We start from the raw sequence: 26,307 nt of genomic DNA on the forward strand, positions 1-26,307 counted from the left end.
CAAAATTTGCATTTGTGTGCATGCATTTTAATTTGATAGAAGGGGGAAATGTGGCACATGGGGGAAGTAGGCATAAGCTTCATGCCATTATGTTTAACTAAACCTTTCAATCAAGTCAAATTTCATTTTCGTCCTGCCCCATTTAGTTTTGGAAGCGCAGTCTCAGATGGCCGCGTGGCCCTTGGCATGATGAAGGATGTTCATTCCTACCTACAGCACCAATGCATTAGGTCTCTATGTCTCCCCCTTGTGGCCGCCTCCTGTTTTACAAAGGTGTGAGCAAGCAATTGTCACCTGGGAATTGCCAGGATATGCAAAACCCTCCCCTAGAATTGTCATCAATGACTAGAATTCTTGGCAGAGAGATCTGGGTGGGGCAGGTTCAGTAATGAGGCTGAAGGTCACTAAAAAGGGAGAAATCAAGACTACCTGGAGAGTTGCATCTGAAAATTCCAGATGTAAACCTGCTTTTTAAAAACCTTTTAATTCTTATTTTGAATCATTTTGAATTCCTTATTGACTTTATTCAATGCATTATATGACGACTTTTCTCAGAACCCCATGGTTCTCCCCTAAATGTATTCCCACTACAGCAACCCTATGAAATTGATGGGGTTGAGGGTGACTGGCCTAGAATTACCCTGTCAGGTCTCAAGAGGGGGACTTGAATGTGGGTCTCCCCAGCCCAAATGTCTGACCCATTCCAGTGGCATAGCTCTTCCCATATATGTTTTCAGTCTCATTCTCCCTGTACATCATAGCAAGAATATAATATACCTTGTTTTGCTCTGTTTGTCTGTCAGCAACCTTTAGAAATGTAGCAGCAGACAGGTGGCATCTGCCTCTGGATATAGAAGGCTAAATATTGTAAAGCATGGGATTCAATTAACAATTAAATGCAAAAGGAAAAACAGCAGTCTGTGGCGATTCTTTATGCAGCATAGTATAAGGAAAATCGTACTTCATGCCACTCTTTAAATGATGGACATTTGATTGCATAATGATTGCAATAAAAATACATGGATAGCTTTTGTGCATGAAGCCAGTCTCTTTGGAGTTAGAAATATTCTAGCCATTCAAATTGACATGGAACGACTCTTTGGCCAAATCTTAAATACTGTATGATTCAAAAGCTTGCTCTATATTTCTTATTATATACGATTAGGTGCTCCAAAAGTTAATGAGTTCTTCCAGTCCTTGGCTTGTATTCATGCTAGACAATCTAACGTTATAAACAGCCTCCTGACATAGACATAGTTTCACATGGTATGAAACAGAATCCACAGGATGTTTGGATTTTGCTCATTTGAAGTAATCATCTATCTGTAATGTTTTTTAAACCCTTCCACAGCTTATGGAGGCTTCAGCAGTTCTAAGAAAAATTCAGCAACACTTGTTCACATTGTGTGTCACGACCAAGTTATGGAAAGTGATATCTTTAAGCGGTTGCCTAAGAGTTTCCCTGACAATCAACGTTCAAACCACCTATGAATCTAGGAGGAAGAGTTTGCTTAGAGAAAAAACAGTGACTAACTTTAATGCTAACTGGAAGCCCCTTTTGGACTTTCTGCGGCAAAGAGGGGAAAAAACGCAGTTATGATATACGGATTTGATGATTAGGCTGTGCAAAACGTGGACGATAAGATGTCGTTTTAGAGTGAGAGGTTATTTTATGTTTCATTTGTATCTGCTGTATAAGACGACGGAGGTCGTCCTTTTTGCATTTCTGTTTTTCTCCTTTTCTATTTTCCCACATTTTGCTTGCCGTCTTTAGCTTTCTTTCTACTCTTTTTCTTGATTATTAATTTGTGCTAGTTTTTATCTTTCTGCCTTTTAAAATTTAATAAAGCTTTTATCTATATATCTATAGATACAGATACACAAATAAATAAATCTAGGGAGGGTTTGCCGGATCGGCCAAGTGCTCAACGAATCGAGCATCCTGTGTCCCAGGCCGGCACAGAGGAATGACCCCAAAACACCGGACTCGCGGGGCGCTTGCATTTTAACTGGCTATGAAAGAAAGGGGTCGCCGTCTCTGCGCGTACTGCGAATGGCCCCGCTCCACTGTGGGCTTCGGGACAAGCGGTCCCACGGCTTAGCCGGGTAAAAAAAAAAAAACCCATCACGCACGGTGGCCCTTGTGGAGTGGAACGCCCGGAGCGAGCCACGCCCATCTTCTGCGGGCTGCATTTGAACCCAGACCCCCCCCCCCCCGCAAAACCCAACTTCCCTCTTTCCTCCGGCTTCGCTTTTGCTCCGCGGCAGCGCCCGCTTCCCGGTTCCAGGCGCGCGCGTCCGAAGTGCCAACCACGGGCGCCCAAAGCTCCGCGGCGCCTTGAGCGGCAGCAGGCGCAGCCACTGGCGCCGCGGGTAGCGCAGCTGCCGGGCCAATGGCAGCCTCGTTCGCCGCCCCCCCCCCCCCCGCCGCCCAAAGAGGGCCAAAGGTGTGAGTCGCCGCTGCCGCCACCGCTTCCGCGTCCTGCGAGCTGCCCGGGGGCTTCCGCGTTTGCTCCGCTCCGCTCGAGCGCGGCGCCGGGAAGGAGCGTGCCCCGGAGGGGTCGCGGGGCCAGCATGCGGAGCTCCCCGTCGGCGGCTGCCCCGCGCGAAGTTTTGCAAGACTACCTGGCTTTCTACCGCGCCAACTGGGCGGAAGGGAGACTTCGCCCGTGCGACGAAGCGCCGCTGAAGAGCCGGGCTGCGCGCCTGCGGGTCTCCGAGGCGGGCAAGTGGGACGTGGGCGCGATCGCGGAGAGCTGCTGGAGGAGGGGCGGCGAGCGGGCGGGGGGCGCCGTCTTGCAGCAGCTCAGCCAGGCCCTCGGCTACCTGGAGCTGCTCTGCGTCAACCTTTTCCTCTCGCCCTGGAGGAAGGAAATCAAGTCGCTCAAGGTGAAGAGGGGCGGATCCTTCCAGGCCCGGGGAGGGTCGGCTAGGGGAGGGAGGCTCTCCCGGGGGGGGGGCGGTTGGCCGCTTCTCGCCTGGATGGGGCGGGTTGACCGCTCGGGCGCCTTTCCTCCGGGAACCCAAGGCGGAGAAGGATTTAAAAAAAAAACAAAACTTCCTCCGATTTCCCCATAGCCACCCTCCTGTGAGAGAGGCTGGGCTGAGAAAGAGAGGGGCCCTGAGGCTCCCCAGGGACCTTCCGTGGTGGAGCAGAGACCAGAACCAGGGTCTTCCCGGTCTTCTTTCAACCCCTTAGCCACCATTCACACTGTTTAATTTTACAGGCTAACCCAGGGTTTCTCAACCTTGGCAGCTTTCAGATGGGTGGACGTCGACTCCCAGAATCCCCCAGCCAGCTTTGCTGGCTGGGGGATTCTGGGAGTCGACGTCCACCCATCTGAAAGCTGCCAAGGTTGAGAAACCCTGGCCTAACCATACTGGTAATGTCCCTAGAGAAGGTAATAAAGCAGAGTTAAAAATGCTATTAGTAAAATTACTCATTGACACAAAATCTGTACAGGAGCAATGTGCACCCACTTCTTCTGAAGTGGCTGCATGTTCTTGAGATACCTCTCCCGTAATATGAAGAGAATTGTAGAAGTATTTGCAAACAATGCAGTCCATTTGCAGTCAACCCAGATATTCCTTATACCAACTTTGGGTGCCTTCCTGATGTTTTCAGCTCCTGCTGTCCTCATCTCCAGCCACCCCGACCATGGAAGTGGGAGTCTGGCAGATCTGCAGGGCACCAGGTTGACCTGATCTGTCAAGCCCATCTGGGGTTTAATTTTTCCTTGGTTAGATTTGTCCTCCTTTGCCTTGGGAGCTCAAGGTGAGGTACTTCTGCCTCCAGTTTCTACATCTGGGTTTAAATTCTGCCTTTCCACTCAGCATCCAAGGTGGTCGACTCCAACTTCCAGTTTAATTCTCTTGATAGGGAGGCTGGGTGGAGAGAGAGTGGTTGGTCCAAAGTCTATCCGGGAGATTCCCATGGGGGAATGTGGATTTGAACATTGTCTACGTGGTTACACCAGCACTTCAGCCACAGTTACCCCATATATGAAATTACCCTACATTAGCTGGGTGGATAAGAGTGGTTTTTAACTGTGATGTGCCTGTTTAGAGCTTTCATGTGTCCCATGCTGGCTGGGGAATTCTGGGAGTTAGAAGTCCATCTCTTAAAGTTGCCGAGGTTGAGAAACCCTGCTCTTGGCAGAAGAAACCATTCCCCAGTGTTTCCCCATCACTTTTTTCTCCCCTTCCTGCACTTAGGAGAAAAAAAAGATTTAGTTGCTCTTGGCCTCTTCATTAACCCATCCAGGCTGCCTGTTGGACCTCTCTTTGCCCTGAAAAGATTCCATTTGCTCTGAAACTTAGCAACTGGTGCGTGGAACTGAAGAATCGTGGTTTCCTTCACGATTTACAGTCTGGCTGGCTAGCTCAATAAGTCAGCTTTATTCCTTGATTACAAAATGAAATGTTTGCTTTTTACTGTTAAAATAAAGGAGAAGACACTGTTATTTGAAATGAAGAGCCTCAGAGTGTGAAAAAAGGAATGCCAGAAATTGGAAACAAATTAAGACTAAAAATGGAAAGGGCCTGTTTCCAATCATGACAATGCTGACGGAGATTGTGTTCCCACCCAATCTTCTCCCCGCTCCCCCTCCCCGTGCTCTCCATAATTGTTAGATTTTTTTCCATAATTGTTAGATTTGAACTCCTATTAAGTACTTTAATCTCATAAAGTGCTCAGAAAGCCTGTGATAACAAGAATATTCTAGTCTTGGTTCCACTAAATCCTGCTGAGATAGCATGCCATATCCTTTAAAGATGCTAAGATCTACTCATGATTTAGCCAGATTCCTGTCCAACAATAGATATCCCAAAGACCAGATTTAGCTAACCACATCAGGTAAAGAGATAACAGAGGGCATACAGTGGAGGGCCAGCAGGAAGGAAGATTTCTAAGACTAGCCAAAACGAGTCCTTGACCTATTGCATAACATGCTTGAAGTCTGAGTTCTTCTGTTGACTGTATCCCCAAAGAAGGACCTCAACCCATAATTTCTCAGAATGGTACTATACTAAGTTTTCTCCATGCTGACAGTTCCTGATGTTATTTTCTCATTCTCTCCAGACTTTTACAGGAAACTTTGTATACTATATAAAGTCCGTTCTTCCAGAAAGTGTAATAGAACAACTGCTGTCAGAAATTGGCTATGTTGCCACCACTGCCACTGAATATTCACTGGTCAGAAAACTTAATGAGGAAGAAGCGGAATGCACTGCATTTGAAATATTCCTTGCAAGAATTGAATGCGAAGACCTTCTTGAAATTGCAGGGGACATGAAAGACAGTGACCTGGCTGATATTCTGCAGAAGAGGGCCCAAAAACTTAGTCTTCCTTGTGTTGACCTAGAGAAAAAGCAGGAAATCTCACAAAGAAAAGATTATGTGACCACTGGAGAAATCAACGGGACAGCAAATCCCGAAATGGCATGCTTGAGCCACAGCCAATGTGCCTTCAAAGAGCAAGAAAAGATGGAGCATGGAAACAACTTTGGTCTCCAATGCACTACAACAGAGACTAAGCCAGCTGCTTCCAAACAGACTCCTGAGCAGGACATGAACCAAAACGAAACAGGGGAAACTTCAACACACTCCTGCATCAAAAGCATGGACAGTGAGGACTTTCTGATTAAGTACAGCGACATTGTCATTGGGCAAAAGCCCCTCCACTTTTCCACCCCCCCTTCAAGAGCAACCAATGGGGAAACCTGGCTTACTGAAACAAGGCTGGGCCTACCAACCAGTGGGGCAAAATCACTCACTCTTCTGCCTTCCAATGAAAGTGGACCTCAAGCCTTAGCCATCCTCAGTGACTCTACTGTGGGAAGCAAAACTCCTTATGACTCCCAGACTCAAGACTCTTGTCAAAAGACAATTGAATCAAAGATATGCGAGGCAATGAAGGGTCTGAGCCTTCATGGGTCAGATACAATTGATGAACCCAAAGAACTGAAAGGCAGCATGGTGCATCCATCATGTCACTGCTCCAGTGACTTAGCCTTGATGTTAGATAAGAAGCCGAAGAACAAGGAAAACTGCATGGAGAGGCTAATGTATCCTGTGGAAGAAACAGCACGTCCAGAATCCACAAGGAGCCAGAGAGTCATTGAAGAACTTTATCATCCTGGGATGAAATTTGCAGACCTACCCCGTAGAGACAGTTACAACATGGACCTCTATTCATCAGATCACTTCAGTAACATCACTGGGTGCAAATATCCCACACCTGGTCCAAGTTATGGCAGACATCGAGATGTTCCAATTGTGTGTGAAGCAGAAGGGTATTTTAAGCATGTTGGAGAGCCACCTATTTCAACCTGTCCCATTCCCTCTGAGGCTCAGTACTGTGGCGACATTCCAGCATGTATTCAGTATAGGCAAGAAGGATGTCCCCTCCACTCATCTTTGGCAGACTTTGATACTGGTGGGGTGCATATGAATGAATCCAGCCTAGAAGGTTACGTTGTTATTAACAAAGATAACTAAAACTTAAGTCCCTGGGAGCTTTGGGACTAGCAAGTCAGGATATACGGAGTTGCAGCTACAGCAAATTTGGTCATACGGTCTCTGAGAGCATCAGTGTGTCTACTAGATCCCTGCCCCATCTCATCAAATGGTGAAATCTAGCAAGAGGTTATCATGTGATATTTCATTCGACTTCAGATGTGCTCAGCTAAGATCTCATGAGATTTTTAGCATCCTCTTACTGTGAAATCATTGAAAGCATGTTAAAATTTTAAGATTTTTTTTTAGTTTTAGTTTTTGCATTGCTATGTAAAGGCACCCACAGGATGGAAAAAAATCACCATCCCTTCAACGGCACCCATGTCCTTTTTCATCCACTTAGGCATCTCTAACCAGTCTCTTCTAGATATGCCTCTGTCTGTGGACTAATGGTTAGCAGGCAGGATAAAGAGGGGTACACACAGTGGGGGAACACGAGTGTCCCATTCATCCTTTTGGTAGTTCTCCAGCCTTTTATGCAATCCCTAAGTGCCTGAAAGTTGTCCAGGATAAAGAACTAGGACTAAGAAACTGTACAGATAAGGAATGCTTTCTGAAGTTTCTCTGAGTGTTTTATGTTCTTCCCACCCAGTTCAGTTTTAATCAAAGAAACATTAATCATGAGCTTTAAGATACAAGATTACAGGTAATCCTCATGTAGCAACCACAGTTGGAACCAGCGACTTGGTTGTTAAGCAAAGTGGTCACTAAGTGAAACCACCACTGCTTACGATCTTACTTCAGCTTTCCTTTGTTTTACAGACCTGCAAAGGTCATAAATACGAGAATTGGTTACCAACTTTTTCATCACCGTTGTAACTCTGAACAGTCACTGTCTGAGGCAGTTGCTAAACAAGAACTACCTCTATAAGAAAAAGTTATCTTGATTTGGCTGGATCCTGAATACTGTAAGTTCATAATAGGCAGCTTCATAAATACATGAACTGTTATTTTTGTAACATTTTTAATGTTATTTAAATGTTACTTTAAATGTGATTATTTCTAATGTATGAAAGATATCCAGAAAAATAGAATATCAAATGGATTTGCATAGCTCCAAGTTTGCTGTTGATTAGTTCACTGTTACATCTTTCTGTTAGGCTCCTTACAATATAACAGGTTGACTAGACTACAAGATAAAGTTTAATGTTAAGCTTCTTCTGCACTGAAATATAACCAAAAATAATTTGACAGAAAACAAAGAACCCAAGAATCTTGGTATTTTTTTTTAAAGAAAAAGCATTTTGGACTCAGCTGATCCAACAGGGAAATCTGGGGGAGGGGGGAAGCATTTAAATTCTAATATGTTGTCTGCCCTAGCAAAAAAAAAAAAAAAAAAAGACAACAGATGAAAATGAGGGGAAAATAATTTCCTTTGAATTTCCCATAGAAAAGCCATTTGGATCCAAAACATGTTGGCAATAGTAAGCTTATTTCTACTTTTGGCTTTTCCTCTCTTTTGGCTTCTTCTGGACTTGCAGATAAATTTTTTGTCCCTTCCATGGTCAATCAGCTAGATTTCACAAAAGACTGTCCAAAAAAAATGTAGTCTTATGATGATGAACCAAAATAAGCAAACAGCCAACATACTATGTGTATGATGATCTGTCGAACACATTTCATTGGACATATTTTCAACATTTAGTGAAGGAACACACATGAACATTTTTCACACCAAATTATCTTTTGACTCCCTACTCTTGGTTATTATTTCTAATCATGTTACTCCAACTCATTTTGTGCTCCTTTGCCAGCAAGGCTGAGCTGAGGGACCTATTGGACTTCAATACCCGTCTGCTTCAGCTAACATGACCAATATTCAGGGAATGTGGGACTTGGAGTCTTACAATTGGAGGGGTGCAGGTTTCTCAACCCTACAAGAAAGAAACCTATGAAAGTCAATACAGATCTCAAGTTGAGCATTATCCGTTCGCTCATTGTCACAAGTGGCTGACACTCAGGGTTCAGCATATGGACTGCTTATGTAATTCCTGAAAAGCCAAGATAGAAGAATTTCCTGTGAAATATTTTTGCTTCTGCTTGAAAACTACTTTTTCTGGAATTAAAAAAAAAATGCTCTTGAATTGTCTTTGCTCAGTTTATAGCATTCTCCTATCATCACACCACCTTCTCTTGGGGATGCTTACACAAAGAGAGCCAATTTGGTGTAGTGGTTTAAGGGACCAGGCTAGAAACCGAAAGACTGTTGAATTCCAGTTCAGTCTTGGGGATGAGGTCAGCTGGGTGGCCTTGGGCCAATCCCTCTCTTTTAGCCCAAAGGTCAGTGTGGTCTAGGAAGGAAGGTGCTGGACTAGAAACCAGGAGACCGTGAGTTCTGGTCCAGCCTTAGGCACAAAGCCAGCTGGGTGACCTTGGGCCATTCACTCTCTCTCAGCCCTAGGAAGGAGCCAATGGCAAACCACTTCTGAAAAACCTTGTCAAGAAAACTGCAGGGACTAGTCCAGGCAGTCAGTAGTCAACACTGACTCGAAGGCACTACACACATACACACAAACCTTACACAAAGGCTAAAAGAGCACCCTATAGCATAGTTTTCTGTTTCAGTGTTCGGACTGAACACATTGGATCCTCAAAGTCTTACTGTAGGCTTGCGTGAAGTAAGAGTCCACTGCCAAATGAATTTTTTCCTATCCAGCCCTTGAGAATATTATACAAAATAATTTGTGAATCTTCCTATATTGCAGTTATTCCATAATTGCTCTCAAAACCGGAGTGAGATCAATTGTGGAATCTGAAAAGATTTTAATGATTATTTAATATTTGGTGGGAAAACAGATTAAGATTGCAGTGTTCCCATTGTATCTTGACATAGATCAAAGCACAGGCAATAACTGTTAATATATTAAAGACTTTTAATGTATGCTTATATTTTTACATCACTATGCAGCTCAATTAGAGAATAACTGAATCGGATGTTAATTTTCTGCCAGTAACTTTAACATTGCCCACTTAAATAAGAGATGCAACCATCTCTTCCATCTTAGAATTCAGTGTCCCAAAGAGAATAAGCCAAATAACAAGTGGACAGTTGTTCTCTTTAATTGCAGTAAGTATTTGAGATAATAATGCATGAGACATTTTTAATGAAGTAGTAAGGAAAGGAATGATAAATCTCTTGGAATCACATCTGCCGTTCTCCTTATCCTGGTAAACTGCAGTTTTAGTAAATAGTCAAGAGTTTTACAACATGCTGAACAGAAAGTTCTACACTCATTAATAAAATCATTTGTACAAAAGGGGGGGGTAAGAAATTGAGCAAACTCATATTCTCTTCAGTGCAAATATGTACCTTCAACACATGTTCTATTCCAGAACCAAAATTTATACTCATCTTCCCACCTCAGTTAAGGGCAATGTTTTAGCCCAGACTAGGTAATAGTTTAAGGCAAATTTAAAAGATTTGCATGCTCTCCATCATTTACCTACAGCTCACATAAGTCACTGATCCAGCGTGACTATTGTTTGAACCCAACTCTTAATATCAAATACAAAATTCTATAAAGAAGTAATTCCAAATAAACTGACTTTTAGGGAATATAAAGTAAATGGGAGTTCTCAAAGCGAGGCTGGGGGTTGGAGCAGGTTCACTCCCATCCTGCCCAGACAGGGCCATGCAAATAATTCAGGCGCTTCTAATGGTCTTTTTGTTCACTGGTCAGGGCAAGGTAACCTGGTCGGGGTTGGGGCACTTTTGCTTGTCTCACTTTCTCCCTCTTCCAGCAGCAGCTCTTCCTGATTGTTTCTTGGAGGCCATCAGCCATAGTGGTGCCTCTTCTTACCAGAAGAAACCATCTCGCCAATGGGCTAACTAAGGCTCAATGTGGGGACACCTGGGAAGTATCCGCCCTTGGAAGAGAGGAAGGGTGAGAGGCAAAAACATCTTGATCCCAGCTGGGTTGCCTGGGGTGGTGCTCAGGAGTGGGTCAGGGCCATCAAAAGTGGGCCCCAGAGATGAATTCTGACAACAACCCAGCTTTGGTTGTCAACACCATCAGTTTGCTGCTTTACCTGTTTCATATAATTTATGCAATTTACGTATTCCTGGGTGGAAAAGAACTGAACTATCCCGTACTGTATAAAGTTTTTAGTATACATAAAATATTAAGATGTATGTCATGAGTAGTAAGCCTGGCCAGTTGTTTTCTTTGCCACCCCTCCTGTATTAAAATTCCTTTTTAAAAAAAATAAGATTTAAATGTGATTGCATTTGAGGCAGGCTCTCTCAGGAAGCAAGCTATACATTTGCTAACTCCAAACAGCAGGATCTGCTGACAGCAGAAGTAATTAAGCAATAGCTACACATTTGGTTCTGATTCTCTTCATATTTCTCCATCATTTGTGAATCTCTCAGTTCTCACTGGCAGCGAAAGTGCAAGCTTATAAAAATAGAAGGGCTGCTGTGAAAGAGAAGAAATAGCCACAACTTATATGCATGTATTTACTCCCTTGTAGATGATTCTTATACTTCACTCCTCAAGGGAGGGGGAGACCAAAAGCAGGGAAGGGGCTGAGGATGGAGAGGGGACTCCTCTGTGCAGAAGCCAGCTCTTTCCAAGACTAGGCTGCAGTCTTGCTCAGGGTGGGTCATCTTGCATGAAGCTGGAAGGCCTTTTCCGCAATTCTGTAATTCCAACACTTGGACAACTCTGTAAAGCTTCTCAGAATGCCCTCAGGTTTACAAGCACTACCTGGGAAGTTGCTTTGGGGAACAGCGCCTTGTCCATAGTAAGAGACAGCTAATCCTTCAGATGGCGTTGTGTGTGGTCCAGCATTAAGATTTGGTCCTGATTCTCTTTATATTTCTCCATCATTTCCTGCAGGTCATGGTCAGCCTGCAGCACCTTAAAAAAGGCCCAAGTCGTCAAATACTGAAGCACATCTCTAAAAAAAAATCTATGGATGATACAATATCTAAGTCTGAAATTGGGATTGTATGCTAAACAAGCCAACATTCATGAGCTTGTTCTAAATAAGGATTTGCTCTTGGCTTACAAATCCCAGCTTGTTTGGCATACACATCCATCATTCTTTGTTCAGATGCCATGCAAAACGATGCCTTTCCTTAAAGCAAACAGGCTACCACACTTATGTGGCTCATTCAATCAAGACTGTTGGCTTAAAAGTGTTGTTTGGTTTTAGCATATCATGTAAATGCAACCAATTATAGTTCATATAATAAGCTATGTTTAAAAAAAAAACGGGCCATGTATAAAGCAGGGCCAACATGTGTGACCTCACCAACTAATAGCATTTTTAGTAGCATACTAAACTGTACAGTATACTATACTGTATTTATACAGGCATAAATATTGCAATACAGCAGTGTGTGTACGCATATCAATTTTACACCTCTAACTCCAGCACTACCAAATTTTATGCCAGTATCAGGTAGAGCAACCAGAAAGAATAGGTCTTCAAGCTTTATAAAAGTCTTGGAAAAGGAAATGGTTTAAGTGCCTTTTTTAAAGCTCAGGAGATCAGACCCCAAATGTAGTTCAAAGAGGGAGACAATTACAAAGAGTAGGAGGTAGATCAGTGTTTCTCAACCTTGGCAACTTGAAGACATGTGGACTTCAACTCCCAGAATTCCCCAGCCAGCCATGCTGGCTGGGGAATCGTGGGAGTTGAAGTCCACACATCTTCAAGTTGCCAAGGTTGAGAAATACTGAGCCAGATGGAAGAGGGTTCAAATGTGAGGTGATCGCTTGCACAAACAAGCCTAGCACAAACTCATGAACTGCAATCAAATTATTCAAATAATGGGATGTTTCTACATGAACAGCCTGGAAGTTTAGCATCAGGAGTTTGAACCTGAATACTAAAGACCCAGTCAAGAGGAGGAAGAAATAGGGGTAAACTGGGAGAGGTCCAGGACTGCACAGACCATGCTAGTTTGGACTTCAACTAAAGGACAGCCAGGAAGACCTGCCCTCAAACCATCACAATAAGCCAAACCAGGCATATCAAACATGGATCAACCGTTTGGCCATTTTAACAGCAAGAAATGATCAAGCTCTCCAGATAGCCCCTTTTAAAACACCATGCCAAACTGGCAGCTCCTCATATTTGCTAGAAAGAACCATGTTGCTGAAATCCAAATGGCTGTCTATAACAATACTATTAAAATGTTTCCCTTTCTTGCGGAAAGTTTATTATAAGTCGAAGAAGCACTCAAAGGTAGTCAATGTTGGGATGTGACCAGATGGAGAGCAAGAGTTTTTTCTACAAACATAATAGAAGATATCCTTTTCCTGCCTTGGCCAAACTATCTTTTAAAATAATCATGAATATATACTTACAAGCACAGGAGAAGGGACTTTGAACAATGTTTGTTTAATGAGCCAGTCTTCATAAAGCTGATGAATAGCTTCTAAATATTCCTGTCCAGAGCAGGAGGAGCAGGAGGAGCAGGAGGGGAAAGAGAGATGATTGGTTTTCTTTTTTTTTTTTCAGTAGAACCAAAAGTACTTTGATTAATCATGATTTGTGTTCTCTAGATGCAAAATGTAGAATAGTCGCAATTACAGCCAAATATCTGATGTAGTAAGTTGCAACAGGGCAACCAGGTGGAGGGGAGGTGGCCGTATTCCCAGAGGACCTCTTTCATCCAAGATAGCCAAGCTGTTTTCCCATTCCAATCAGTTCCTGAACACTGAACACCTCTTCAGGCAGAGGCGTAACTGGGATCTTTTAACTGAGCAGGGAATTCAAATCAATGATCTAAAGCAGCGTTTCTCAATCTCAGCAACTTTAAGATATGTGGACTTCAACTCTCAGAATTCCCCAGCCAGCATGGAGAGGACTCTTCCTGTTCTATGACTTGCTGTCAACAGGCAGGGAACATCACCCAAAAATCCCAGGGACAACTTTAGCAAAGAATCTGCTTTCTGCTAATCATAGAATGCATCTTCTTCAGCACATCCAAAACAGACCAAAATGACATTAAAACAATGGCATGTGGATCAGGGTATCACTGCACAAATGCCACTCTCACATCATGATGTCTGACAGAAGTACTGAAGATGCATCATCTGTGTGATGACATCATCATGCATCTGTCAACATTTGCCCCCCACTCCCCCAGTGGATGCCTGTGACCCTCTTGTTTGGGGACTGAAATCTTTCCTTTCTTCTTCCAACCAGCCAAGTTGTAATCTTCCAAAGAGTTGAAAGATCTCCTCCTTACCAGGGGAATGACCTTTTCCTCTTCCCTGCACCTCCGCTTGAGTCTCTGGTAACACATGCCAGGAGAAGTTTGTAGATAAACTGCATTTAAAAAATTACAGTTTTAAATTGTTAAGTATGCAAGGCTGTTTCAACCATTTCAGAAGTATTTTAACTCAGAAGCAGAGTTGATTCAACCCTGAATGAATTCCAAAAATTATACCTACAGGAATCTATTCACTACTCAGGAAAAAAAAATCCCAAAGTGATAAATATCTCAAGTTAAAAATTTAGAGTACATTTATGGAATCACGGAACACGGAAACTACCGGAAGAAGCCCTTAATGCAATGGAGACTAAAGGTGAACTTATTCTAGATTTTCAACTATCAAAAGAAAAAAAGAATTTGGAGCTAAAGGGTTAATCTATCCCCCCCCCACACACACACACAAGCATCTACTTTATTTAAAAAAAAAAAAGAACACAGATTTTACAAACAATGTTGTTAGTCCAGCTTTCTCTTACCTAGTTCCCCTATATATGTTGAAGTTCAACTCCCTTTATTCATAGTGATTAAAGAATTATGGACATTGAAATCCAAACTATCTGGTGGGTATCTTGTTGGAGAACCTTTTGTTAATCCATAAGACCCAAATTACCAAAGTTGTCCCTAAAGATTAGAAGCCATGAAGCCTCCCTCCTGCCCCACGTAGAATCAGTGGAGGTGTTACCTATCAGATCAACTGACACGTTCATGTTCTTGAGGATCCAGTCAAACCATTCAGTCAGGATGACATAATCTACTTCTGGCATTTTCCCACTACAACAAATACAGGAGAATTATCGCAAATAAAAAAGATTGTCAACAGTTCTGTTAGTCATCTTCATACTATCATCCAGTGACTGGTGATCTTTCTCTACATCATCACACAAGATGTACACTGGCCAAAAATCTCCCTCTAAAACTAATCACTAAGATTTCACACCTGATTGTCAAAATCTCAGATAAGGTACCGTGAGATTTTGTCAGTGTGTCTGTGGCTTTGTCAGTGTGATTTGCGTGTGCATACGGGTAGTCCTTACTTAAAGATCGTAATCGGGACCAGCAATTCCATCGCTAAGCAATGTGGTCATAAAGCACGATGTCACATGACCATGCTGACTTACGACAGCAGTTGCAGCAGTCCCAGTTGCCACACTTAGGTGAATCCCACACAGTGATAGCATCTCGCTGTTACACAATCACCATTTGCAATCTCCTGCCAGCTCCCCCATTGACTTTGCTTGTCAGAAGGTGGCAGTGAAGGTTGCAAATGGCGATTATGTAACAGTGGGATGCTGCAACCAGTTGCTGTGCACCCAAATCGCACTCACATGACAATGGGGACACGGCAATGGCCATAAGTACAAGGACCTGTTGTAAGTCTCTGTCATTTAGCACCCTTGTAACTTTGAACAGTCACTAAATAAGTGATCTTCAGTGATGACTAACTGTATAGGAGGTTAGAGGCACCTCTCATGAGCTTGGTGGGTGCCCATGGCACCATGTCAATCCTGCCAGATAAGGATTTCTTCAACTCCACACAAACCATGCAGTTTTCTTGGCAACAATATGGAAGTAGTTTGCTTTCTCTTAATATTCTTTTTTTTTAGCTCCCCAGTCTAGCCACCATCCTGGAATTCTCTTCCCCAAGTACTAACCAGGCACAACCTTCTCAGCTTTTTTTGAGGTCAGCCAACCTCTGCTATGTTCTGCCACCTTTAGAAGACAGATAACATCTCCCTTAAGTCAAGCTCAACTCCTGATGCCTTCATAGATACATCCTTGTCATATATTTCACAAAGAAGCAATTCAACCCTCTCTTCCTCTGGGGCATATTCTTGACTTCCCAGTCTAGCCAACAATCCTGGTATTTTCTACTTGTCTTCCATCCAAGTTGAAGGCTGTCCAACCTTACTTATCTTTGGGAATCAATGCATATATTTTCCCCTCCCTAGGTATATTTCCACCTCAACGACAATCAAGCCAAAATATTTTTATCTAATATATCTGATGTATCTATTTTCAGTAATCATGTACTGAAACTACTTCAACATTCATACGAATCAGCTCTGTGTTGCCTGGTTACTACACATGCAGGAGAGCACATGAAATTCCATGCAGGTAAGTCATATGCTTTCACTAGCCTTCTCCTCCATAGCTAACCTGAGTATATGGCATATAACTGTGGCTTATTTATAGTGCAGTTTTAAATAATAGAAAACAAGATTCAAGATTTAATGAATACTAGATTAATTTTATAAAACGAGTGTATAGCTTCCCACCCAACCCAACAACTATCATGGTTTCAAAGTTATATCCAATATGCACATGCCCAAAACCAGTAACTTGATTTCTTCAAAGCCATACACATATAGAAATTTAGCAATCAGAAAAATAATCGTTACATCATGTTTCTTCAGCAATTTGGACATTTCTGTAGAATCACATCTGCACCTTTGCTCAAGAGACTCTGTAGCAGAGATGCCACCTTGTGGAATAACAAACTGCGTCTCCTTTTTCCTCCAATATTTCAGAACAGAAGTCTAGTTTGGCTGTATGTTTATTCCTTTATTTAGAATGCAAAAATAATGGGAAGAGAAACTGAAAATATATTGTTTGTCTCACAATATATTTGTCTCAGCGCACTTTAGTCAGTCAGTGTGCAACAGGCAATTTGCAGGTAATTTGGCTCTGCTCCTGATAACAAGCTATTACAGAATGAACTAAAAGCAATGTTTCAAAATATAAATTCAAACTAAAAGCAACGCTTCAAAATGAAGCCACTCTTTTAAAAGCAAGCTTTGTACTATACCTGCGATATAAGTTCTCCACAAAAATGTATTTTGCACTGTAAATTGACCTCTCCATCATTCTTATAGGAGAAATCTGCAAATTAAATGTCAAAAGCCATTTAGAAGGATGGATGGATGGATGGATGGATGGATGGATGGATGGATGGATGGATGGATGGATGGATGGACGGACGGACAGACGGACACCCAGATGGCTGGCTATTCAAGGGGAGGGGGGAAATTAGTTGTTCTGCAGCATCTTCAGATCCACTGGACTACAGATTATTTGTGGAAAAAGGATACCTCTTACTTATTACCTTAAAGTTTGTTTAACTTCAGCAAGGCCATTATGAAACTACCAACTTTGTTAGATTTCAATCCCACCCCTTGTTCAGGAACTCAAACTATATAATGCTCCCTCCTCCTACTTTTCCCCACATCAACAAGCCAGGGAGGTAGGATGAAATGAAGGGGACTGACCCAAAATCACCCATTCAGCATCCATGGCAGAGACTGGATTTGAACTAGGGTCTCCCCATTACCTGTCCAGGATCTTAACTATTATGGCACACCGGCTCTTAATGTTAATATTAGGATTCTGGTACTAGATTATAACAGGGTAGAGAACTTGCAGCCAGAGGATCAGAAGTGCATCTTGACCCACTTGGTCAACACTGCCCATCTGGGTTCTGCCCACCACTGGAATGCAGACCTCAAGGGAAAACAGGCAAGCCTGTGCACTCTCTTCTACAGAGGAGCAGAAGTGTTTCAAAGCCATGGCTCTCCCGAGGGTTTACAGCTTAAATTCTCTTAGTGGAAGGGGCAAGAAGGGAGAGAGATGAGCAAATTCAAATTGCATACAGTCTTTTTCCAGTCCAGAATGAAAACTCTGCTGTTAACAGGAGCACTCGGCTCCAAAACATACCATTGGTCTTGTATGCTGCTCCAACATAGTCAACTGCACGTAAGTCTGTAGTGTCAACCCCCACCGTGTTGCATCTTGATACATTAAACCCTGGCATTGGGGAGCAAAAAAACATTAGGACTGTATTCAGTTTCAAAAGAGAAGAGGAGGAGGAGGAGGAGGAGGAGGAGGAGGGGAGGGGAGAATGTACAACAAATTGCTGCAGTATAAAGTACAGGAGCACATACAGTTCCAAATGCTCTAATATTCACTTAATTTTTTCTCCCCAATGGGCAGGGCCTACTGAGCATATTCAGTTCTCAGTGGGACCCTGGCCACCAAGGAAAGTTGGTGATTCATACCTTCCTTTGGGCCTAAATGTATTTGGGCTTCAAAGGGACCAGCACCTTAGAGAACTGAGGCCACTATTTTCAAAAAAGGTTTGAAAATTATTATTATTTTTTTTTTGGTCTGCGCTCAGTCATTGCTGACCCTGCAGTGACTGCTTGGGCAAGTCCTTGCCGTTTTCAAGGCAATTGTTTTTCGGAAGTGGTTTGCCAGAGCCTCCTTCCTAGAGCAGAGCCCAGCTGGCGAGCGCAGGAGGCAGGGTGTCCGTTGCTTCACCCCCTTTTCGGGCGCGCGCAGTTTTTCGCGCTTACCGGCAACTGCTCCCGACTCCTTTTTTGCAAGGCGCCGCCAGCATTTTTCCTCCCACCGGAGTGAGAGTCCCCATTTATCTACTCGTGAGTTTTCGACCTGTTGGGTTGACAGGAACCGGGGAGGAAACAGGAGCTCACCCTGTTTAACACGAAGGCTGGACTCGAACCGCTGAAGCGTCGACCGTTTCTGGTCGGCAACCAGAAAATTATTACCAAAATTATAAAGAGTAAATAAAGCATATGCTGTCTTGGAACATTTAATTCTACTGAGTCATATAAAAGACCCTTATTGTAAAGAAACCTACTCATGTGTTAAGAACTCTTAACTCTTGAACTTAGACCGAAAATGAATATGTTTCCTGATACTAGATAAGGGTAGTTCAGTTTTAATTTCTCACCATAACTCATGGGCATTCAAACAGTTAAAACAATTTCAGCAGGAAAGAAGTCCAGGAGCTTCATTCTGGCAACTTACCAGAGGGTTATGACCACGAACATTCCTCCATTTAGATACTGGTTCTGGCAATACCTGGGTTGGAAATTAAAAAAAAAAAAAATCAGTGCAATACAGAAAGTTTCAGTCTACTTCTCTGAAGCCTAGACTAGAGAACCAACCAAGAAATGGGGAAGATTAGCAGCTGGTACCCTCAGACAGAGAGCAGGCAAAGTAGGCAAGCTTCTGTACGCCCCACTGCCTTGCCAAAGACAAATATATTTTGCTCTTGGGAAGATTCTCCTAAGATTCTCTTATGCTTTTTCACTAGATGGAAAAAGAAAACAAAAATATGTATACAATGCATATATATACTCCCAAGTTTGTGATCTTCTCATTATTTTCATTAGCTTCGTTTTTGTGCCTGCTTTGTGTTTCTTTTGAATTCTGTATTGTTTAAGAGGTTTTTTTGGTCTTGATCTTTTTTGTTTTTTCAATAAAAAGAAAGAAAAACGCAGAAACAGATTTTTTGTTGTCGCTGCACCTTCCTTTTCTTAAGTTTCTGAACAACCAGAGCCAGTCCTTGTCAATCCCTCCACCATTATCTTCTAAAAGAGCTCAAGAAACTTAACACAAGGACCCTTTGTGGTGAGCCAAGCAGATATGTGTCAATTCCAGAAGTGATGCAGTGATACACAACTTCTGAAATTGACACACAAGTGACACAGAGATGGGTTTAAACCAGGTTCAGTCTGCCGGTTAGCACTTCAGTCTGCTTTTTCCAAGGACAGGCTTATATGATGGAGCAAAATGCCACTTACTTACTTACTTACTTACTTTATTTATTTATTTATTTGTTCGGCTTGTATGCCGCCCATCTCCCCCACGGGTGACTCTGGGCAGCTCACAATAAAAAAGAAAAAACACAATTCTCTCCAAGATGGCTAAAAACTATAAATAATTAAAAAACATATTAAAAATGCCCTAAAAAACCTCCTCTAATTTTGGCCCTATAAAAACCTGTAAGATGCTGGGGGGGGGCAACCCATCATCCCACCAGCCATCTCCACAGGTGCGGGCCCCCCTCTGGCCCCCAGGCCTTCTGGCAAAGCCAGGATTTAATACCTTTCCTGAAGGCCATGAGGGAGGGGGCACACCGGACTTCAGGAGGCAGGATGTTCCATAGGGCGGGCGCTGCAGCAGAAAAGGCTCTCTGCCTAGACCCCACCAATCGAAATTCCCTGACCGGTGGGGTCTGCAACCTGCCCCTTCTGCTGGACCGAGTGGGACGGGCTGAAGTGACCAGGGCGAGGCGGTTCCTCAGATAACCTGGTCCCGTGCCATGAAGGGCTTTAAAGGTGATGACCAACACCTTGAATTGGACCCAGAAACAAACCGGTAACCAATGCAGCTCGCCCAACAGCGGTGTTATACGTGCCCTCCTAGGGGCATTAAGAACTGTCCGCGCCGCCACATTCTGCACCAGCTGTAGCTTCCGGATACTCTTCAAGGGTAGCCCCATGTAGAGCGCATTACAGTAGTCCAACCCAGAGGTGACCAGGGCATGAGTGACCGTTATAGCAGCCTTTCCCCCACTCAACCCCTTTATTATAGTTTATAAAGTTCAAGCATGTTTTCAGCAAGGCTTTCCAGGTGCTATAAATTTTGTGGAGTTTAATTTTATTATTTTGTTATGTTTTTGCAATCTGCTGCGAGGCATTGGAAGTGAGTGTCATATAAAGCAGTTTCAGGAGAGAGAGAAAAAACCCAGCAACTGTTCTGGAACTCTCACCAAGGCGTGATATTCAAAGGAACTGTGGGGGGGGAAATACTTCATACCGCAGGAATTTCACTGAACATGTGGCTCCCAATCCTGACCATATTTGTTTACATCCACATGAAACACCCTCAGAATATGAAAAAACTCAAGAATTTAACAGAACCCACAATGCATCACCTCAATGCCAGTGTTTTTAGCAAAATATTCCAGGCAGGTTGTTTTCCCACTAGCAATATTCCCCTCGATGCAGATCTGATGAAAACAGAAAGAACAAAATCCTGATTAAGACTGGCACTAGAGGAAATGACAACAGGTAAGCAGGGTGATGTTCAAATTCTGCAGAAAGCTGGGAACGTCTTTCTCTCAATTAGGAAAATCCACGGGACTTTTTTTTCCTCTCTACCTAAGTTAAAAACAATCCCCCCAAATCCACATTCTAAATCACCAATTCATTGGGTTACATGGTTTAAGCCTTCTTATAGGCACGCACCGTGTCTTTATATATATACACTTGGACCCTCTGCTGAAAGAATATCATCTTTACCACGCTGTAGAGAGCCACGGAATGGCCTTGAGGGAAATACTCAGAAGCTGTTACAGAAACAACAAGGGGAGGAGCATTCCTCGAGCCTTGGAAAGGAGAAAGTACAGTAATACCTCGGTTCACGAACGCTTCTGTTCACGGACAATTCGGTTCGCAAACAGCAGCGTTCGCAAAATTTTGCTTCTATTCGCGAACTCCGCATCGGGTGACGAACACGACCCGTGGCCATCTTCCCTGCTCTGACATGTGGTCGTGGCTTCCTCTAGGCAAGATCGCGGTCGCAGACAGACACTTGCTGTGAAGCTTTTTGGCGTCGCCTCAAGCAGGGTTAGTGTTCTCTCTCTTCATACTGTACTGTACTGTACTGTACTGTGTTTCATATTTTTGTGGTTAAAAAAAAATACATATGGTTCAGAACGGATTAACCTTATTTACATTGAACCTTATGGGGAAATTTGATTCGGTTCGCGACCAATTCGGTTCGTGACCAGAATCGTGGAACACATTAACTTCGTGAACCGAGGTACCACTGTATTAGGAAGAGACTCCTGACTCCCTGGGGTATAAGATGGAGGGGAGGAAAAACACAACCCAATTTGCAAGATTCTCTTACCATAGCCCAGTGTTCCTCAATCTTGGCAACTTTAAGCTGTGCGGACTTCAACTCACAGAATTCCCCAGCCAGCCATGCTGGCTGGGGAATTCTGGGAATTGAAGTCCGCACAGCTTAAAGTTGCCATGGTTGACAAACACTGCTATAGCCTATCTCAATAAAGCTTAGTTCTAATCTGCTTGTGGAGTTGGTTTCCCAGTCTGGATAAACTTGAAGAGTTGATATCAAATGAGCTGATCATCAAATATCAAATAAGAACGGTGGCACAAAGTCCATATTTGCTGTCGTGTTCTGAATCAAGAGAATGAGCATGAACTATCAGTTCCAGATGTGAAGTCCCTTCAGTTAGGGTTTCAATAGGAGACTTCACATATCCTCCCCATCTGTAAACTGTACCTCCCAAGTCTTTTTAAAAAGTACTACCCATATATTATTATTCCTCTCCTTTATAACACATGGTACACCCCGCAAAAAAAAAGATTTGCCAGTCTGCATTCAGAAATGCACAGAGATCATTTTCATTACTGTCTCATTCAATCTTTTGCAATAATTTCTCATGCCCAAAGAGCTTTGCTTTCATTAATGTAGCATATGGGAGCTTCATACTTACAACTGTCTTCCCTTCTTCCTTCTTTGCCAAGTGCTTATCTTTAAAACAAAACAAAGGCATTAATTTGGAAGAGTAACTGGTGCTGGCAATAAGTTGAAATATTAGTGGTACTACAAAGGGCAATATAGTATAAATTGGATCTCCTAAAATGGTGTCTTTTGATCTGGGAGGTACAAACCCAACACATTTAGAAGGTGTTAAACTGGAGGAGGTTAGAGTCTCCGGCTAAAGAAAATCTGCTTCAGATCCTCATTAGATGACACTGTAGGAGGAGAGCCACGTTAGTCTGTGGTGGCAAAAAATCAGAAGGAATCTGGTAGCACCTTTTCCAACTAACAAATTGCTGTGCAAAAGCTTATGCGTTTTAACAAAATGTGTTAGAATAGGTGCCACCAGTCTCCTGATCATTTAGTTAAGAAACTCACTGGCTGAATTTAACATGAGTCACTAACAAGTTTCACACACCACAGGAAGCCAAACTGTGGCTTGGTTTGAGCTCAACTTATTGTTCAAGTGGCTCTATGATAATTTGCAAACGACTGTATAGTTTATGGTTTAGTACTATGTATGACCTGCTTAGCCTAACCTAGCACACTGGACTGCTTCAAAAATAGAACACAGAGAGATCACATAAATTGCCCCAAGCTCCATGGGGAAAATAATATAGGGTATAAATATAACAAAATAACCTTTGCTTGTAGTTTTCAATGCTTAGGGTGCAACACTTTTGGGTCTGTAGCAAAAAGGACATAGCACAAGCACAAGCACAAGGAAGGTGTTAAGAGCAATTCTGAGGTTCAGAAAAGTGTAAATCTCTGGGGCAAAGCCCTAAATGCAGAGTAACTGAAATTTGCAGTATAGCTACAGAATGCAACTTAGGGAGCAGGAAGAGATGTAAAATCAAGGAGAGAGGTTTATATATGGTGATTGCAGCAAGGCTATTATATGCACAAATATGGAAGATTACAGAAACACCAATAATGGAGGAATAGGTTGTGAAAATGGCTGAGCGTGCAGAAATGGCTAAATTGACTTGTTTGATTAAGGAGGGAACTACAGCTACTTTTATAAAAGACTAGAAATCCTTTATGGACTTTTTGTTGAAAACGGATAAAAAATGAACTGGTGATTTCAGGATTTATTGATTAAAAAGCTTGGTTTATGGGAAGAAGGGAACGATGATATGCAATATGAAAGGGTGGAGATGGTAATTGCTGTGTTTGCAACTGCTGCGCAGATCGGAAGTCACGTTAGACATCTTTTTCTTTCTTTTTTGTTATCTTTATAATTTCTTTCTTTTTCTACTTCTTCTATGTTTCTGTAGTTTTCTAAATCTTTGTGAAATCTTCTTTTAATAAAAAATATTCAAAAAAATCAGGGAAAGAGGAAAGGAGGTTGAACAGCCTTGCTGGAATCCTGATCAATAGTATCCTCACTGCAGAATTTAACTGCAGGGCCTGCAATCAATGTGACTTAATTTGTTCCTTGCAAGTTCCACGCATCACACTACGCCATTAAATGGTTTGGTTGGTAAACAGGATGTGCAACCCTAGCCAGTGCAAACTATAGTTCAAAGGTATGGTAGCAAAATGGGCCAAAAAAAAAAAAGTCAAACATCTTTGCCTTTCTGGGTAAAGAGAAAAGGAAGGCAAAGGCTAGTGTGAACGCAGGTGCCACCAAACATACTTGCACAGCACTCGATCCTCCCCAGATCGGATGCAGACACAGGAAACGCTGTGGCACAGGAAGGATGTGGGAAAGGCCAAGACTACAACAGGACCTGGAGTCCTTTGCATCAGAGCAAGGCCTTCTGGGATCACTGGCATATTTACCCAGGAAACAAGAATAGCAAAAATTACAGATTAGACCAATTTCTCAACCTTGGCAACTTTAAGCGGGGTGGACTTCAACTCCCAGAATTCCCCAGCCAGCCATGCTGGCTGGGGAATTCTGGGAGTTGAAGTCCACTCCGCTTAAAGTTGCCAAGGTTGAGAAACACTGGACTAGACCAAGCTCAATGTTATAACTAGCAGCTAAGGCAGGGAAATGGGAGGGATTGGCTTGGCTTGATATATGACCCACGATTTCTCAAGATCAGTCCCCTCCATTCAGAGGACAGTAACTCCCCAAATTCCCAGCCAACGTCTGAGAGCATAGTCCAAAACATACAGATGATACCAGGTTGGTGAAGGTTAACAAAGCCTTAGCATGGCTATCTGAACCATGGTTTACTCAATCCACTATTCTGGGTTCACAGGATGCACCAAACTGTCACCCAACCAGATGGGCTGCATTCACACAGCACATCAAGTTGAATTGCCAAGGGTTGGCTTGTGGGTTTGCTGTATTATGTGAATCCAATCACGCATCATCCTTTACGTAGAATCGGAGTAAGGTTGTCTTCTGTCCATCTGCCTAACACCGAGAAAAAAAGGTTTGAGAATTGAAATCTGATTCCTTAAATCATCCAAAGGAACTGGAATAAATGAGGAATTGGAATAAATAAATCATTATTTCCGGTGCACTGATATCTTTCCTCCAAAATACATGAAGTGGAATGCATGACTCCTCCCTGGCCTTTTTATTCTCTCAACCGAAAGCAAGCCCCTGTCCCCGTCCATCAGTTCAGTGGAGACTCAGATGCTGGCATCTTGTCTGTCACTGAACTCTATTTCCCAGGCATCATTTCAAGCTGTGTCATCATTAAGCCCAGGTTTAAGTGGTTTTTAAAAAAATAATAATAAAACCAAATATTTCTGTCCTAGAAGAATTCTTAATCTTTCAAGATTCATACATTTATCACGACATAAGCTGTGGTGCCTCACAAGCCACTTCATCAAAGCCGAGCTATCACCCGCACCCCCAAACAAGAGCTGAAACGGTCAAGCTGCTTCTCTTGAAAACGCCCCAAGGCTCTTGGTCGTCAGCAGCTTAAATTTCAGCTTTCCCACTCAAGGGACGCTGAAACACTCCATTCGTTCGTTTAATGGGTTCATTAAACCCAGGCGATTTACGGCTGCGTTTCGTTTCCACGCGATTTCAGGATTTTCAAGGGACGTTTAACAAAGGAGAGGCGAATCTCCGAGCTACGCCGGGACCGTCTGCGCCTTCCGACGGATGGCACGAACCGCGCAGCAGCCCGGAATCCTTGCAACCTCCGCGCCCCCCACCCCGGGGAGGACCCGAGCCGGACCGGACGTACAAAAGGCGTTCTGGGAAGACCCGGCCATGCCGCAGCGCTGATCCCTCGGCGGCGCGGGGGGACGAAGCTCCGGGAGACCGGCTTTGCGGAGGCAGGCGCCCGAGGCAGGCCCAGCCCCCCGGAGGTGCCAGCCAGCCAGCCAGGGTCGGTGGCGGAGCAGCTGCGCCACCCACATCGCCCATGTCCGGACGTGCGTAGCTCCTGCAAGAACCGGAGGGCGGCTGCGCTGCAAAGGCAGGAAGGAGCAGCTGCCCAGGCCGGCGACCGCTTCCTTCCTTCCGCCGCTCGAGCAGCTGCGCTCGCGGACGCCGCTTTTCCTGGGCGCGCTTCCAGCAGCTGCGCCTTGCAACGGGGAGAAGGGCAGCTGCGCCGCAGCTCCCCAGATTTGGCAGAGGGTGCTGGGAGGTGTAGTTCAAGCCTTCTGGCCCGGAGGGGGCAGGCTGAAAGACAGGGAGACCTCTCCTTCATCCGCTGCATCAGGCGGGCTCGGTTCAGTTCAAAGCGTTGCATTTAGCATTCGCACAATACGCTAAGCGTGATTAGGGCTTCTTGGCGTGGGCGAGCCCAGCCGGCTCGCTCACCAAATGATTCAGCCTTTTGAATAAGCCCAGAAAAAAGGTGAATCTGGTAAGCGTGTGTCGTGTGTCGTGTGAAGGTAGCCGGGCAGGCGCTCAATGGTGGCTTGGGGACTAGCTGCTTTCTTTCACCCCAGCCTTCCTCGCGGGGTTGATGTGGAAGGGATAAAAATGAGAGTCTGGTTCACAAAGATGCTAAAATCAAGCTACTCGTAGTATAGCTTAGTGTGATGTATTGGTTAACCCAGTTGTGATTGTGCAAAAGTACTGCAGGGAATGAAGACTCAGAATACCTGGGCAAGGAAATGTTGCGGACAGGAACTCGTATCCTTACCATCATACATTTTGACTACTGCAGTGCGCTCTGTGTGGGGCTCAGAAGCTCTAGCTCACACACGAGGCAGTGGCCAGACTGCTAGTGGGTCCTACCCATGATTGTAGGATAATGCC

At 43.7% G+C, this 26,307-nt stretch overlaps 2 protein-coding genes across 2 annotated transcripts; one reads left to right on the forward strand and one right to left on the reverse strand.

The window, feature by feature from the left end:
- Positions 1-2,425: 2,425 nt before the first annotated feature.
- Positions 2,426-7,862, forward strand: LOC103052170 (uncharacterized). The gene is made up of 2 exons (XM_088136008.1): positions 2,426-2,889; positions 5,081-7,862. Exons 1-2 carry the CDS (start codon positions 2,575-2,577, stop codon positions 6,497-6,499), a joined length of 1,734 nt encoding a protein of 577 aa, XP_087992134.1. The 5' UTR covers positions 2,426-2,574; the 3' UTR covers positions 6,500-7,862.
- A 1,690-nt stretch (positions 7,863-9,552) lies between these two features.
- Positions 9,553-25,629, reverse strand: TK2 (thymidine kinase 2). The gene is made up of 10 exons (XM_015888791.3): positions 25,283-25,629; positions 22,081-22,118; positions 20,491-20,565; positions 18,576-18,629; positions 17,463-17,552; positions 16,558-16,631; positions 14,434-14,522; positions 13,725-13,804; positions 12,838-12,918; positions 9,553-11,379 (listed from the first exon to the last, which is right to left on the reverse strand). Exons 1-10 carry the CDS (start codon positions 25,455-25,457, stop codon positions 11,275-11,277), a joined length of 861 nt encoding a protein of 286 aa, XP_015744277.1. The 5' UTR covers positions 25,458-25,629; the 3' UTR covers positions 9,553-11,274.
- Between the last annotated feature and the right edge of the window lie 678 nt (positions 25,630-26,307).

The sequence above is a fragment of the Python bivittatus genome, unplaced genomic scaffold (assembly GCF_059951505.1).
Source record: "Python bivittatus isolate LINGU-HERP-01145 unplaced genomic scaffold, Pbiv_v1 ctg000190_np1212, whole genome shotgun sequence".
Lineage (NCBI taxonomy): Eukaryota > Metazoa > Chordata > Lepidosauria > Squamata > Pythonidae > Python > Python bivittatus.

Coding starts and splice junctions, on each gene's coding strand:
- TK2 (XM_015888791.3), bottom strand. CDS start 25,457: ATGTGGGTGGCGCAGCTGCTCCGCCACCGACCCTGGCTGGCTGGCTGG. Junction 20,566..22,080: donor AGGAAGAAGGGAAGACAGTT/GTAAGTATGAAG, acceptor TGTTTTCATCAG/ATCTGCATCGAGGGGAATAT. Junction 16,632..17,462: donor AGCAGCATACAAGACCAATG/GTATGTTTTGGA, acceptor TTTAATTTGCAG/ATTTCTCCTATAAGAATGAT.
- LOC103052170 (XM_088136008.1), top strand. CDS start 2,575: ATGCGGAGCTCCCCGTCGGCGGCTGCCCCGCGCGAAGTTTTGCAAGAC. Junction 2,890..5,080: donor AGGAAATCAAGTCGCTCAAG/GTGAAGAGGGGC, acceptor CATTCTCTCCAG/ACTTTTACAGGAAACTTTGT.